The 13,420-nt window shown below is 54.1% G+C and overlaps 1 protein-coding gene and 1 long non-coding RNA gene across 4 annotated transcripts in view; one reads left to right on the top strand and one right to left on the bottom strand.

Moving 5' to 3' along the window:
- The window catches only part of LOC109493842, a 34,365-nt gene extending 27,211 nt beyond the window's left edge, over nucleotides 1-7,154 (top strand). For both annotated transcript variants that reach the window (XR_006589186.1, XR_002737554.2), the window contains exons 5-6: nucleotides 1,614-1,684; nucleotides 4,551-7,154. This is a non-coding gene — a long non-coding RNA (uncharacterized LOC109493842). The remainder of the gene's footprint in view (nucleotides 1-1,613; nucleotides 1,685-4,550) is intronic.
- AQP3 (aquaporin 3) lies at nucleotides 6,573-12,626 on the bottom strand. Of its 2 annotated transcripts, XR_006589185.1 has the most exons (7): nucleotides 12,428-12,626; nucleotides 9,244-9,370; nucleotides 8,745-8,882; nucleotides 8,249-8,367; nucleotides 7,703-7,920; nucleotides 7,149-7,614; nucleotides 6,573-6,979 (listed from the first exon to the last, which is right to left on the bottom strand). XR_006589185.1 is itself a non-coding variant. In XM_011288588.4 (6 exons), exons 1-6 carry the CDS (start codon nucleotides 12,533-12,535, stop codon nucleotides 7,446-7,448), a joined length of 879 nt encoding a protein of 292 aa, XP_011286890.1. In that variant the 5' UTR covers nucleotides 12,536-12,626; the 3' UTR covers nucleotides 6,573-7,445. The 2 variants fall into 2 exon arrangements, 1 of the variants encoding a protein (XP_011286890.1); XM_011288588.4 differs by having other exon boundaries at nucleotides 6,573-7,614.
- Nucleotides 12,627-13,420: the final 794 nt, after the last annotated feature.

The raw sequence follows: 13,420 nt of genomic DNA on the forward strand, positions 1-13,420 counted from the left end.
AAGTTTGTTAAAAAACAAAAAAAAAGGGAAGAAGTTGCACCCTGAGACTGGGAACTCAGGCCTGGATTGGCTGTTGCCTTATCCAGTAGATTTGCGCCATTCACTTGGATTTGAGTCATATTGCAATGTATTAGGAGCTAGCTTTTATAACTAGACTCAGCCTCCTGCTGCATAGAATGGCAGTGAGGATGAGGACCTATTGACTCCAAAGGGTGAGATGACCCTCACTGTCTGGTTGTCTGGGATTCTAAACTCCTGTGAGACAGACAAGCAGCTCTAGTAGTTGGAAATGGGGAGTTTTAGTCAATCCTGCTGTTCTCTTATTCAGTAAGTGTCTGTCAACAGCTCCTGGGTACCCGGCCCAGTCACTGGGACTCTCCATCACATTCTTTAAACTTCCTGCTTCCTGACCCCTTGCTCTGAAAATCTGGGTTGTGGCCTCAAAACCTAAAGGCTTCCCAACCCTACATCCGGGCCAACGACACATCCTGTGACCTCCATCTCTTCATCCCCTGTCTCTGCACTTCCCCCCTCCCCCCACTTCCAGCCTGTCAGGTATCGTTTGCCTTTTGTTTCCCTTGCCCACAGATATGTGGCTTCTGGTAACCGGTGAGTAGCAGTGTATTTGAGTATGAGTATTAGGTAAGTGTGTGTTCAAGAGTGAGTGCACCTGAAGGTGTCAACAAGTTCTTGAGCGTGTATAACTCTGACAGTGTGTGTACATGTAAGGACATGGAGTATAGACATGTGTGTCCGTTTGATTATGGGCATACGTGAGTGCACATAAGTGTATCTAAGTGTGTTTGGGCATCTGAGTATGTGGGTGTAAATCAGTGTCAGAGTATGAGTGTGCATGCATGGGTATAGATGGGTTGAGTATGGAGTGTGTGCGTGGGGGGGCAGTCAGTGAGTGCATGAGGGTGTAAATTTGTTTGGGGGAGCATAAACACACTCACACCACCTTCACCTGTCACAGCAGACACACCTTCATGTGTATGTGGGCACATTTGTGCATCTAAGGAACAAAAGTGGCTCAAAGCTATACACCCTTTGTCGGATAAAGGGAAGACTTTGTCCACAGGCCAGGGTCACTCTCTCCTTTCCACCCCAGACATGGAACTAAGGATCTACTGGGAAAGAGCTCCCTGTAACCAGCAGACAACCTCCCTGCTTAAGCCAGGCCACCTCCCCCCTCCCTCAGCCCATTTCCGGCCAGGCCCTGGCAGTGACCCTGAGCAGAGAGGCAAAGGATGAGGGCAGTGAGCAGGACGTTCCAGGTGCCTCCTTGGCTTTGGGGGGCATCTCCGTGGAGACAAGAGGTGGACCATATCCAGATGATTATCAGAGCTCCCAGAGTTCTCTCTCCCCTCACCCAGCCTCTCCCAGGCACACCTTCTTGGCTCTGAGAGCAGTGAGGAAGCTGGCAAAGGCCCACCACTTGTCACAGAGGTTTCCAGAAAAAAGCAGAGGCTGGAGGATAGTGGGAATACACCAGAATGACTTCTCAGAGCAAGAGATTGGAAAAGTTGGTCAAAGTGATTAAATCTGGTTTCAGGCTTTGTCCCCAGAGAGCTCTAGGTATGGGAAAGGTAACACTTACCTCTTCTCCACAGCACACGTTACCTCACTCTGAAATGAAGGCATGGCCAAGGTGGTCAAGGGAAGGAACCCTGAAAGGGATCAGGTGAGTCAGTTTTCAGCCTGCTCATAACCTCATCCCACTGGCAACCTTGGCTTTTCATAAGACCTCCCCATTTGTGTCCCCCCACCCCACCGCCCACCTCTGGCCTCCTGTGCTTTGACCATATGCAAGGATCTTTTCCCTATTCCCAAAGCTGCTGGAACTCCCAGGGTGCTGGTAAGAGCTGGAAAAGGCTGCCAGGGTCACGCTAATTGTCCTAGTCTGCCCCATTCTTGAAGAGCTGAAGCTAGATGGTAGTGAGACTTGAGGAAGGACTTTCTGATAAGGCAGTGAGACAAGATTAGGAAACGCAAATTGGGATTTTTGCCTCTGCCTTCAACCTCTCTCCCCTCACCCCATACACACTACCCTCTCAACCCCCAATTCATCACTATGACCATTCTCAAACCCTCCCAGCTCCTTGAAATCCCACGAGATGGTGGAGCAGCCACTTCTTTCTTTCTCAGGAGCCTGAGTTTTCTGGAGAAGAGCCAGGGTGGGAAGGGAGCTCTGGCTCTCATCTCCCCTCACCCTAGTCTTCTCAGGGAAAGCTGGGTCCATGTGAGTCAGAAGGACTGGGACTAGACTCCCAGGCTGACCAAGACCCCACAGAAGCTGCAAGCAGCCTGGAGCTGGAGGAGATGGCCTTGCAGAGTCATCCAAGCCTGGTTTGGCTTCATATTTTCCCTCCCAATAGTACACAGGGAGCTCACAAGAGAGTATGGCAATAACAGTAATAATAACATTATTCTATATTTTGTATCATTTACTGCAGCATCTGGCACCATTCTGTATATCTGTTAACTCACTTAATCCTCACTTTGTGCAACCCAGTGAGGTACTGTTACTATGCCCATTTTACAGATGAAGAAACAAAAGAGCAGAAAGATGAAATCTGTCAGGGATCCAGCCCTCAGAGGGCTTCACTAAAGTGGAGCTTGTGAAGGGACTACAGAGGCAGAGTCAGGGTCACAGGGACCAACGAGGGGTAGCCTGGGGCTGACTAACAGCAGGCAGCAGAAGAGAGCAGTGTTACTGGGATGCAGTGAAAGCCCTGGGAAAGGCATGAGTACCCTGGCCTTCCACCTCACCCCATCCCCCACCTCTGATTTCCTGCCTGTGCCTCCTGCTTGCCAAAGCCAAGGCAAGACAGGGGCAAGAGGGCTCAGGTGATGCAGCCCATAGATATTAGCCTCCTGAGGCACAGAGCAGGCCAGAGATTGGATCTGGAGAAAATGGAGACCTCCTCCATATGCCTAAGGCCCCATGTGGGAAGGGCTGGTTGTCTGGACCCAGAGCCTTGCTCCCTGAGATGTCGCAAAGTGCTGTCTGGAAAGGGGTTGCAGGGAGCTAGGTTGGGGACAGGAGACTGGGTTGTAATGCAGACTGTGCTGTATTTTTCTGTGGTCCTGAGAGAGACTCTGAGTCTCAGTTTCCCCTTTACACAAGGAGAAGATAGGTGCCACTCTGGGAAAGCCAAGGTGCCCAGACCAGAAAGAGCTTCTGTTCCCACTGCCACTCTCTACCTTATTCAAAGAAACCTGGCATCAAAGACAGAGGCCCCAGGCATGGAGATGCTGAGTCCCTGAGGAGGCCACCCCCACTTGCTGCCCACTTAGGACTCAGAGATATTTTGTGATGAGCCCCCTTCAGTTTCCTTGAGGGCCCCAGTGCCTTAGTCTCTGCTCCCTTTGCCAGTATTCCCTGGCCCACAACGCAGAAACCCATCTCAGGACAGGTTCCCTCCTCAGTGAGGAGGTGCAGGGCCCTGCCTAGGCCAGTATCTTCACAGACCCTTCCTGAGGAGATCAAGGGCATCTCTGGCCTCTGGGGTCTCTGTATGGGGTGGAGTAGTTCCTCCTCTCCCCTTCCCACCCCACCCAACTCTGCCCCACCCATGCTTCCCCAAGCCTAGGGGGAGCCCCACCCAGGTTTTCAGACAAACAAAATCAAGGGGAAAGAGTTAGCAAGAAGGAGGGAGCTCATTACCAGGAATTAAGGAGGAGGCATGCCCTGGGGTAAGACGAGCCGATTGGGCTAGCAGGAGAGTCACTCTTAGGTACAAGCAGAGATGGACTCTGAGGTATACCAGATGTACAGTTAGAAATACACAAAGAAAGATCCAGCCACAAAGAGTCAGGCAGTGACAGAAACACAGAAAGGGACAGAGACCTGGTTGGCCAGAGGCACAGACCCACAGAGACATAAGACATACTGAAAGAGAAAGACAGCCACTCCCAGGAACACTGAGAAATGCACACTTGCATGTGTGCACACACTCAGAGGCAAGCACACAAGGAAACAGGAACCAAGCTCAGGTTTCAGGGAGGCTAATTTCAGCCCAAACAAGTCAAAACTTTGAAGAAACATGGGCTCCTCCAAAGTGAGCTGTGGAGCGGACTGGACTCAGGAAGGACAGAGCTGAGGTGTGGAATCTATCTACCCTCCCACATGGCACCTCCAAGCACACCCTGTAAAGTAGATTAAGATACTTCCCTAAAGGGAAAAAAAATAATAATTTAATTTAATTCAAAAATTAAAAAAAAAAAAAGATACTTACCTAAAGAAGATGAAAACATTTCTTTTTAGAACTTGCTATCAGCCACAGCTACTAATGGGAGGCATAGCCTGGACATGAGTGGGGAAGTGGGAAGCTTCCCTCCAGCCCCTGGAGGGGTCACATGCTGCTGCTTGGTTCATGTCCCTACCAGACCCTGCCTTCATTCACTGCTCCTTGCCTGGCCAGGCCTGAACCTTTCTCAGGAGGTCTGACCCTCCATCCAACACGGTCCCTAGGCTGCCCACTCCTCTGCCCTCTACACCTGTACATGTAACCCTCTTGTGTTTCTCTTCTATCTCTCTCCAAAAGCCTCCTCAAGTCAGGTCACAGCAAGCCATCACCCCGACTCCTCCTCCCCCTCTTCAGGAAATTCAGAATCCATGGAAGGAATCTGAAGCGGAAGAGGATGTGGAACTCAATGACCTTAAAAAAAAAAAAACAGCCTTCAGCACCTCTCCACAACCACCATCCCCTCCTCTCCAATTCTGCAGGAAAAAATCATAAGGTGACATTTATTGACTATTTACCATCTGCTGGTCACTATGCTAAGTCCTTTTCATGAATTATTTTCTACTACCTCTTCCTCTCAATATCTCCCAATTCACAAATGAGGAAACTGAGGTTCAGGGAAAGAAAAATGACCACCCCAAAGTCACACAGCTAGAAAGAGGCCAAGCTGGGCCTGGAATCCAGGCTTGACTTCTTTAACCACTGCACCAAAAGACCTCCCCCCAGCCCCTGGCTGACTGGTCAGGATCAGCTACAGAATTTGAGAGGAAGGGATGACAGAAGGCATTGGGCATGCTGGGGAGGACAGCAGGGGGGGGGGCACCAGAGGTAGGACTGGTGTAGCTGGAATGAAACTCTGAAGTCACATTCCCCTCCCAAGTCTGGCCCTTCCTCCCCAGAGGGCCTGGGAAGGGGACACTCCCTCTGGCTCAGGTCTCTCCAACATTCCAGACACACCTCTTGGGAGCTGGGGACAAGGAGGGGTTGGAGACCTGAGATGGACCAGCCTTCTACCCCCACCTCCCCAGAGTCCTGGCTGTGTGACCCTGCATTTGCCACCCACCCTCTCTGGGCCATGGTCTCCTCAACTATGAAGTGGCTGGGGAGCACCAGCTCAATCTCTAAAGACCACATTTCTCCTGCCAGACCCAGGGATCCTCTGGCTGCCCTGGGGTTAACTCTGCAGGAGGGCTAGGCTTGGGGCCCGCCTTCCCTTTTATTCCCAGTGAAACCTGAGGAGGATCTGGTGAGGCAGGGAAGTAGAAGGTGAGAAGTAGAAGGTGAGAAGGGGCACAGAATTTCTTGACAGAGCTTCCAGGGCTCAGGTGTGCCAAGTCCATTGCCTCTCTGGGCAGTCAGGACACCAGCATCGGTCCAACCCCAGGCTTACGGACAATGGAGGTGTCTCAGACTGAAGAAGTGAGAAGAGCGGAGGGAGACAGGGATGAATGCAGTCCTGGGTTCAGACAACTAACTGCAGAAGATGGTGGAAGGGTGGGGAAGAGCAGGGGTGACTTTCTAGAGAAGACACTTAGAGAAGACCAGGAGGATTTCAGTGAATGAGCACTTTGGAGCAAGGGTCCAAAGGTAGGAAGGCGCAGAAGTACACAAAGTAGTCTGGGGTGATGCAGCACTGTGAGGGGAGCACTATGAGGGCATAGGAAGGGACCATGGGCCAGGTCCTGGGAAGCTGAGTGCAGGAGGGAGGGTTTGGGATTGTGTCTGAATTATCGGGCAGAGCCTTGGAACGAAGCCCTCTTTTAACGGTGGTGCCAGAAAGATCCCTGTGGTCCTGTATAGTCTGGCTGAGGCCAGCCTGGAGGCAGGGAGGCTGCTAAGGGGGCTGTGGCCAAGGTCTGGTGGAGGTAACAGAGCCTAAATAGCTGAGAGCTATAGAGGACTATACAGGTGACTAGTCTGGTTGGCCTCCTCCAGCAACAGGGAGCTCACTACTTCTTGAATAGCAATCCTCCCCTTTGGGCAGCTCTGCCTGGGAGAAAGTTCTTTCCTAGGCCAGGTTCAAGCCTGCCTTCCTGGGATGATGTGTGGGTGCAGGGATCAGGAAGAAGATGCCACTCATTGTGTAGGAAGATGGAAGCTTGGGAGAAAGTGTGGGGCCACTGAGTTCAAGCTGAGAAGCTTGGTGAAGAGGCTCACTCACCTGTCTGTGGGACTTACTCTTGCCCCTCAAGCAGGGCCCGAGTACTGCCCCTAGGGTGCCCTGGCCCAGCTGGGCACCCTGGGTATTTGTGGTTGGACACAATGAAGCTCCTTAGCTGGCCCCAGGACAACAGCAGAGAAAACAGAGAGAAATTTCCACAATTGGCAGTTTTAGGCACACATTTTATTGTTTTATATATATATATATATATAAAAGGCAAAAGAGTACATGTGTTGAGTGGAGAATTAAAGGGGTGAAGACCCTATTTTAAGTAGAGTCTCCCAACCCCCATCCTTAAAACTGTAACATCTACTATGTATATTTTTTAAAAAACCAAAAAACATGAAACTTATACCTGGACTTCACCCCACCACCACACATGCCTACATTATGACAGAAATACATCCTCTGCTCCTACTTATGTACAGCCAGAGCTCCACACCTGGGCTGGGGTCTCCTCCTCCCGGTCCTACCTCCATATTCCCACCCTACCTCCCCCAAAGCCTGTAGAAACCCCCTGCTAGAAAAAGGGTGCACGCGCGTGCACACACACACACACACACACACACTCAGAAACACATATCTGGACCCTCCTCCACATGGAGCCCCCAAAACATGCAGACCCCTGGCACTTTCCTCACTCACAGAGGGGACATACCACAGATGGACCTTTCCCTAGGCTCCCCCCACAGCTAGAATCCTTTCCACTTGGTCCCTTGCCCTGATATCTAGGAAACCACACACACACACACACACACACACACACACTCAAACACCAGCTGCCTATTCTCACTTTTGGGGAGACAAAGAGATATGTTGGCCCTACTCCCTGTCCCAAAACAGCTTAAAGACAGTGTCCTAAGGTCCTGTTTGGGCAGGGTCCAGTGGGGAATCCTGAAGAAGGCCATCCCACTGCGGGGGGGGAGTAGACGGAGTTTCTTAGTCCGGGAGGGGGACCACAAAGGCTTCCAGGGAGCAGCCCCTGCACAGTCTGTGGCTGCTCAAGAGAGGGTGGAGAGGTGGCCCCTGGCCACTCAGATCTGCTCCTTGTGCTTCACGTGGGCCAGCTTCACATTCTCCTGCTCAGTGGAGGGTGCAGGCTGCTCCAGGTGGCAGCCGATCATGAGCTGATACACAAAGACTCCCGCAATGGAGCCCAGGAGAGGAGAGACGATGGGCACCCACCACCAGTGTCGGCCAGTCCTAGGGACAGACACATGTGGTCAGGGGAGGGTGGGGCGGCAAAGGGGAGGCGGGCTGGGACAGGCTGGGTGGAGGGGGCTACACTCACGTGAAGACTTCAGAGCCCCAGCCAGCAATGGCGGTGAAAAGGCGAGGGCCGAAGTCCCGGGCGGGATTGACAGCATAGCCAGAGTTGAAACCCATGGAAGTGCCGATAACGAGGACCACCAGGCCCACGGTGAAGGCCTCCAGGCCACGGGGGACAGGGTTGTTGTAGGGGTCAACAATGGCCAGCACACACACGATGAGGGATGCTGTGCCAATGAACTGGGGAATGGAGAGGACAGGATGAGGAGCTGCTCCTACCCTACCCTCTGGTCCCTCCTCTGTCCTTGGGCTCCTGGAGCCTTAACACTTCCCAAGTTCACTTCTCTCCAGCAGTGGTGCTGGCCCCTGGGGAACTAGCTGAAAATGAAGATTCCTAGGAATCTGCATGTTTTATAAGTACCTATCACCATGATTCTGGTGTCAGTGTCCCCACACATTGAGACAACCCTGCTATAAACAAGGAGTCCTGTCCCCCAGCCCCCCATGAGATGCTCACAGCAGCTTGGTCCTCCTCTCTGTGTTCCCCTAATGAGTCCCCAGCCCATACCTGGTCGAAGAATCCATTGACCATGTCCAAGTGTCCAGAGGGGTAGGTAGCAAAGATGCCAGCTGTGCCATTGGGGCCCGAGACTACAAGCTCATTCTTGGCGAAGTCCCAGATTGCATCTGGTGAAAGATTAGACCCAGAGTGGGTGAGGGCAGAGGCTTACCCGGCTCTCCTGTCTCAGGTCAGGCCCACCCTTCTGGGGGATCGCAGGTGAGCAGCACATCACTGCTGTATTACTCAGGAGTCTATGGAAGGGTGGCAGGGGCGGGGGAGGGGGGTGGGCATCGAGGATGGTGGATGGCCTGAGACTCTGTTGCCCAACTTGTTTCTTTCTTTCACCTTGTGCCCCCAACCTTGGTCCTGTGCAGTGAATGAGTGAGTCATAAGCTCGGGGCCTGGGCAGGCCCCAGCTGTCTGTCATCAAAAGGCCTGGTGCCAGGAGGTCCCAAGCAGAGAAAGGGAGGTAGTGGAGGATGGCAGGGTGGGGAATGCTCACCATAATACAGCCCAAAAACAATTCCAGCACCCAAGAAGGCTCCCAGTGTCTGAGCCAAGGCATAGATGGGCAGCTTGATCCAGGGCTCACGTGCCAAGAAACACATGGCAAAGGTCACAGCAGGGTTCAGGTGGGCCCCTGGGAAGAGAGGAGATGGGACCTGTTAGTCACTGTAACCTCCCACAGTTGGGGATCCCAGGATCTCTAACCTCCATATTCCCCTTCTTTGGCCTTAGGGGGCAGGGGTGCAGAGAAGGGTTTCTTGTACCGGATGGTGAGTTGGACTATGTAACAGGCCAACACTGATAATCTGATTCCAAGGTGAGAGTCAGAGGTTCAAAGTGTCAAGTTCCTTCTCCACTCTCCACTTCAAAGGGCTCAAAGCTGAGGCCACGGCTATTCCCTGCCCTTGAAAATAGCCCCCACCACCTCATTCCCCAGTTGGGCACCCTGGGGAATGCCCTTGAAGGTAATGACTGAAGGTGGAGCAAGGCCTTACCAGAGACCTGGCCAGCAACAAGGATGCCCAGGGTGACAGCGAAGCCAAAGGCTAGGTTGATGGTGAGGAAACCACCGTGGGTGCCCCGGCTGAGCACCACCTGGGCCACGGAGCCACAGCCAAACATCTGTATCAGGAAATAGAACCAGGCAGGGAGAGTGAGGCCCGGCAACTCTCACTCCAGAAGGAAGGAGTAAATCCAGCAACCTCCACCTGCAGTCGTCAGAACGGGAAGCCATTCCTGGGGGGATCCAACCCAACCCCCTCCTGCTGCAACTGCACCCTGAAGAAGAAGCAGACATGCCCTCCCACCCACAATGCCCAAACTCTAACAGGGCCCTATGGAAGGGACTGGAAGCAGAGTCAATGACAGGGAGCCCAGAAGATGGCTGGACCATCTTCTCTGATTTTTCTGGAATCTCAGTAGGAGTGAGGTGTAAGGGAACAGATTTTACCTTAGCATAGTTTGTCCTCCAGCCCTTCAGGTCTGGCCCACAAAGTGGGAAGGCTCTCACTCATCCTCCCACCGCCCCCACCCCCACACTTGCCTCCTTCCTTGCCCCAGAGAAGAGCTGGATGGGAGTTGGGCAGGGGGGGAGGGGGCAGTGCCCACACAGAAATAGGGAGGAGGCCAGAAGTTAGGCTGAGTCTGCTTCTGAATCTGGAATGTCAGAGCCCCTGCCCCTGCCCCTATTCCTGTCCCAGAGTCTCCTCTCCCCACCTTCCCTGACCTGACCTCAGGAATCCAGGTTCCCTACATAGATGTGGAGGTCCTGAAGACAAAGGTCTGAGTGGCCCCTCTCTCTAGCCCCGACCCGGGACTCAGCAGTGCAAGTGGAGAGACTGGCTCTAAGCTTTCTGACAGGGATGGAGGAATTCAAGAGGACTAAGGTCCCTGATGTCCTGCAAATACAGAACATCCTATTCCTCTTGTTCAAATGTAAAAATGTTTCTGTGCCAGCTGTAAAGAACTACCACCCTGAGCTCCCATAGTGTCCCCCAAAGCTGCTCAGGCCCTGCCCTGGGTCTCCTCTTCTACCTCCCCATAACTAAAAGTTTTATGTCTACCCCGGGGGTAGTTTCCAAGACTTGTGCTAAGAGCCCTTGTCCATTCTGACAGGTCAGCATCCTGTTGTACTGGGTTGTTAAGCATTTTGATTATCATCCCTCAGAAAGACCAAGAGATAGTGAGGAAGCCAGCGGCAGTGATGCGGGGCAAAGGTGTATAGGCAGGTGAGAGCAAAGATCAAAGATTGTGAGTATGTGGGGGGGGGGGCAGGAGGGAGGCACATAGGGGTCTGGGGCACGCTGCCCTGCCTGGCAGGCCCTGGCCTCAGCTCCTTTCCTGCCTGAGGCCCAAACCTGGCTTCATCCCAGGAGACCTTGGAGGGAAAAGCTGTCAGAGCCAGTTCCACCACCTTGGGGCTAATCTTCCTCTTCCTCCCCCTCCTCCCTCACTCCCCACCTCGATTTGTACCCCAGAGAAAGGGGCTCCCCTCACTCAAAGGCCAGCCCTGATCCTGCCACTGCAGGCTCTAGGTCCCCAACTCACAGGGGTATGTAGGCAAGCCCTTCCCCACCACTCACCGATCTCCCGGGCCTAGCCCTCCTCCTCAGGCAGCCATTGAGGTTCTGCTTTTTCACTGACATCAGATGCCTTACACTCACCTGAGCCTGAAAGCCTTCACAAAAGTAACACCCTCTTTTTGTGGTTGGGGATAAACCAAATGATCCTGGGGCTCAGTGCAAGGTCTGACTGCTCCTTTGTGGCAGAGGCAAACTGAGATGTGGGAGGGGATGGAGAGGCCCCTCTGTGAATGTAGGAGACAACCTCCCCTGCGCTGGCATCTCTCGAACAGGGGGCTGGACCATAAATCAGATAAGCAGTGAGGGACACTAGGCTCTGGGGCAAGAGGGTGAAAAACACCTGCCCCTCCTCCCTTCTTGGCACAGGGAGACAAGGGATGGAGATGACGGGTAGGGCCACTAGTCTTGTGAGGGGCTGTGGATAAAGTGCCCCATCTGGCTCTTCCCTTGCTATTCCTGGAAGCCAGAGGTGAGTCTAAGAAGTTTTCTCCCCATGGCACCCATTCTACCACCATCACCCATTTGAGGTGGGCCACCCCAGCCCTACTTGCCTCTAGTTAAGCTTCCTAGTCTACAGGGGGCTGGCTGGTGTGCATCACCTACAGTGGGGGCTGGGGCAGGAACGGAAGAACCTATCCACTGCAATGAAGCAACTGAACCCAGAAGTAACCCAGGAGAAAACAGGTGTAACCACGTGAAGGGCTGAAAATCAGAGAGTAGCTGGGACAGGAAATGGAGACCTTGAGTGGTGTGTACCTGTCAGACCCAAGAAATGCAAACAAAGTCACCCAGGAACAAGCTAGGGACGAAACTGGTGTAACCAAGGAGTAAACTGACCGAGGAGTAACCCAGGCAGGGGAAGTGGCCTACCCAGAGAACCCACAAACGAACTCAGAGGCTGTTAGAGGCTGGGGAGTAACTCGGTGTTTTGGCACAGAAGATGACAGCATATGTCTGGGTGACTGACAGAGTCTGGGAGCCACTCAGCACAAGGGGAGCAACTTTAGCGACATCCTGTCCTCTGTGCCCCGGGCCCAGCTGCCTTCCACAGCCTCGTATCTTCAGGATCCTTCTTTCTTCCAATTCTGCTGTTTGCACCCTGTGTGCCTTCCGCCCTCTGCCCCCACCCGTGGAAAACTGTCCTTGCATCGAGGAACTTTTGGACTTTCTGAAGCTTAATTATTCATTAGGGGCCAGATATCCAGGACCCAAATAATCTAATAAGGGTCCATTTGCCAATGCCTCCACTGCCTCCCAGAGCTGGGCCTCTGGGAACTGGGGAAAGTGAGAGCCAGAAGACGCTGGAGGTCTCAGACTGCAGGGGTGACTGCTGCCCCCAGCCTGTGGGTTGGGGCACTGGTGAGAGGGTAAAGGATCAGAGCCGTCAGTGGGAGTAACAGGTGGCACTCTGGCAAGTCAGAGCTGTCACAGACGGGGTTAGAGCTGTGGGGGAAGAGCACTCAGGAAGGGGTCATGGTGGGGAGCAGAGCTAGGAGAGGGGTCGGGCTGTCTCGAAAAGCAGCCCCTCCCGTGAACAGAGGGGTCAGGGAGCGCGGGGGCTGGAGAGAGAAGGGCTTCTCCGGGCCCCTCCACTCACCACGAGGATGAGGGTCCCCAGGCACTCAGCCAGAGCCTGGCGAAGCAGCCGGTAGCGGATGTGGAGCATCTCCCCGCAGCGGGACACCAGCTCCTTCTGTCGACCCATGGTGGGAGTGGCGGCGGTGCGGGCGGCGGCGGTGAGCGCGGCGGGAGGACGGCCGGGCGGTGGCTGTGGCCCCGAGCGCCGGGTGGCGCCCTTTATGGAAGCCGGAGGCTCTCGCCACGCCCTCCCGGCAGCCCCTCCCGGCGGCCCCTCCCGCTGAGCCCTGAGACCGCCCGAGGTGTGGGCGGCCGCCCCCAGCGGCTTGCCTGGGGAGCCTGGTGAGGACGCGGGGCTGCGGGAAGCTGGGGAGGAAGGTGGGGGGCGGGGAGGAGCTTTAGGGGTGGGGTTCGCGTGGAGAGGGCACTTAGGGGAGGAGGTGTGTTACGGGCTGAGAGGGGATTGCGGGGTTCTGAGAGCCAAAGGTCGGGTACAGGCATGTGTGGGACATGGCTGGGGAGGATGAAGCTGCCAGTGGAGACCTCCTTGCCCCACTCACAGTGAGCCCTGCTCACCCCCACGTGATGGTGGGGGTGAGAGAGACTTGTCAGAAAGGAAGGGAACTGGCCCCATCCAGCTCTACAGTATGGCTGGACCCGTTATGTCCTCAGAGAGGGGGCTGGAGGGAGGAGGCTGTGGGTCCCAAGGGAGAAGAGACCGTCTCATAGTCCAGACCTGCGTGGACTCACAGAACACAGGCGGAGTTCCAGCCAGAGTTCATGGGCCTGTTGTTCCTTGTGCTGAATATGCATCACATGTTGCATGTCCTGATCGGCTCTGTCCATGGCTATGTCCACACATGACATCTGTCCTGTGTACCAGATTGCACCTTCTGGACATTTCTCATGGCTGTGTACATGTCTGTTGAACCTGGCTAGGTTAACTGAATTTGCCACACGTGTATCTGCGCGTGTTTTGCACGTGGCTCCAGAGGGTGAGCTGCAGTTGTCC

This window comes from Felis catus, chromosome D4 (assembly GCF_018350175.1).
Source record: "Felis catus isolate Fca126 chromosome D4, F.catus_Fca126_mat1.0, whole genome shotgun sequence".
Lineage (NCBI taxonomy): Eukaryota > Metazoa > Chordata > Mammalia > Carnivora > Felidae > Felis > Felis catus.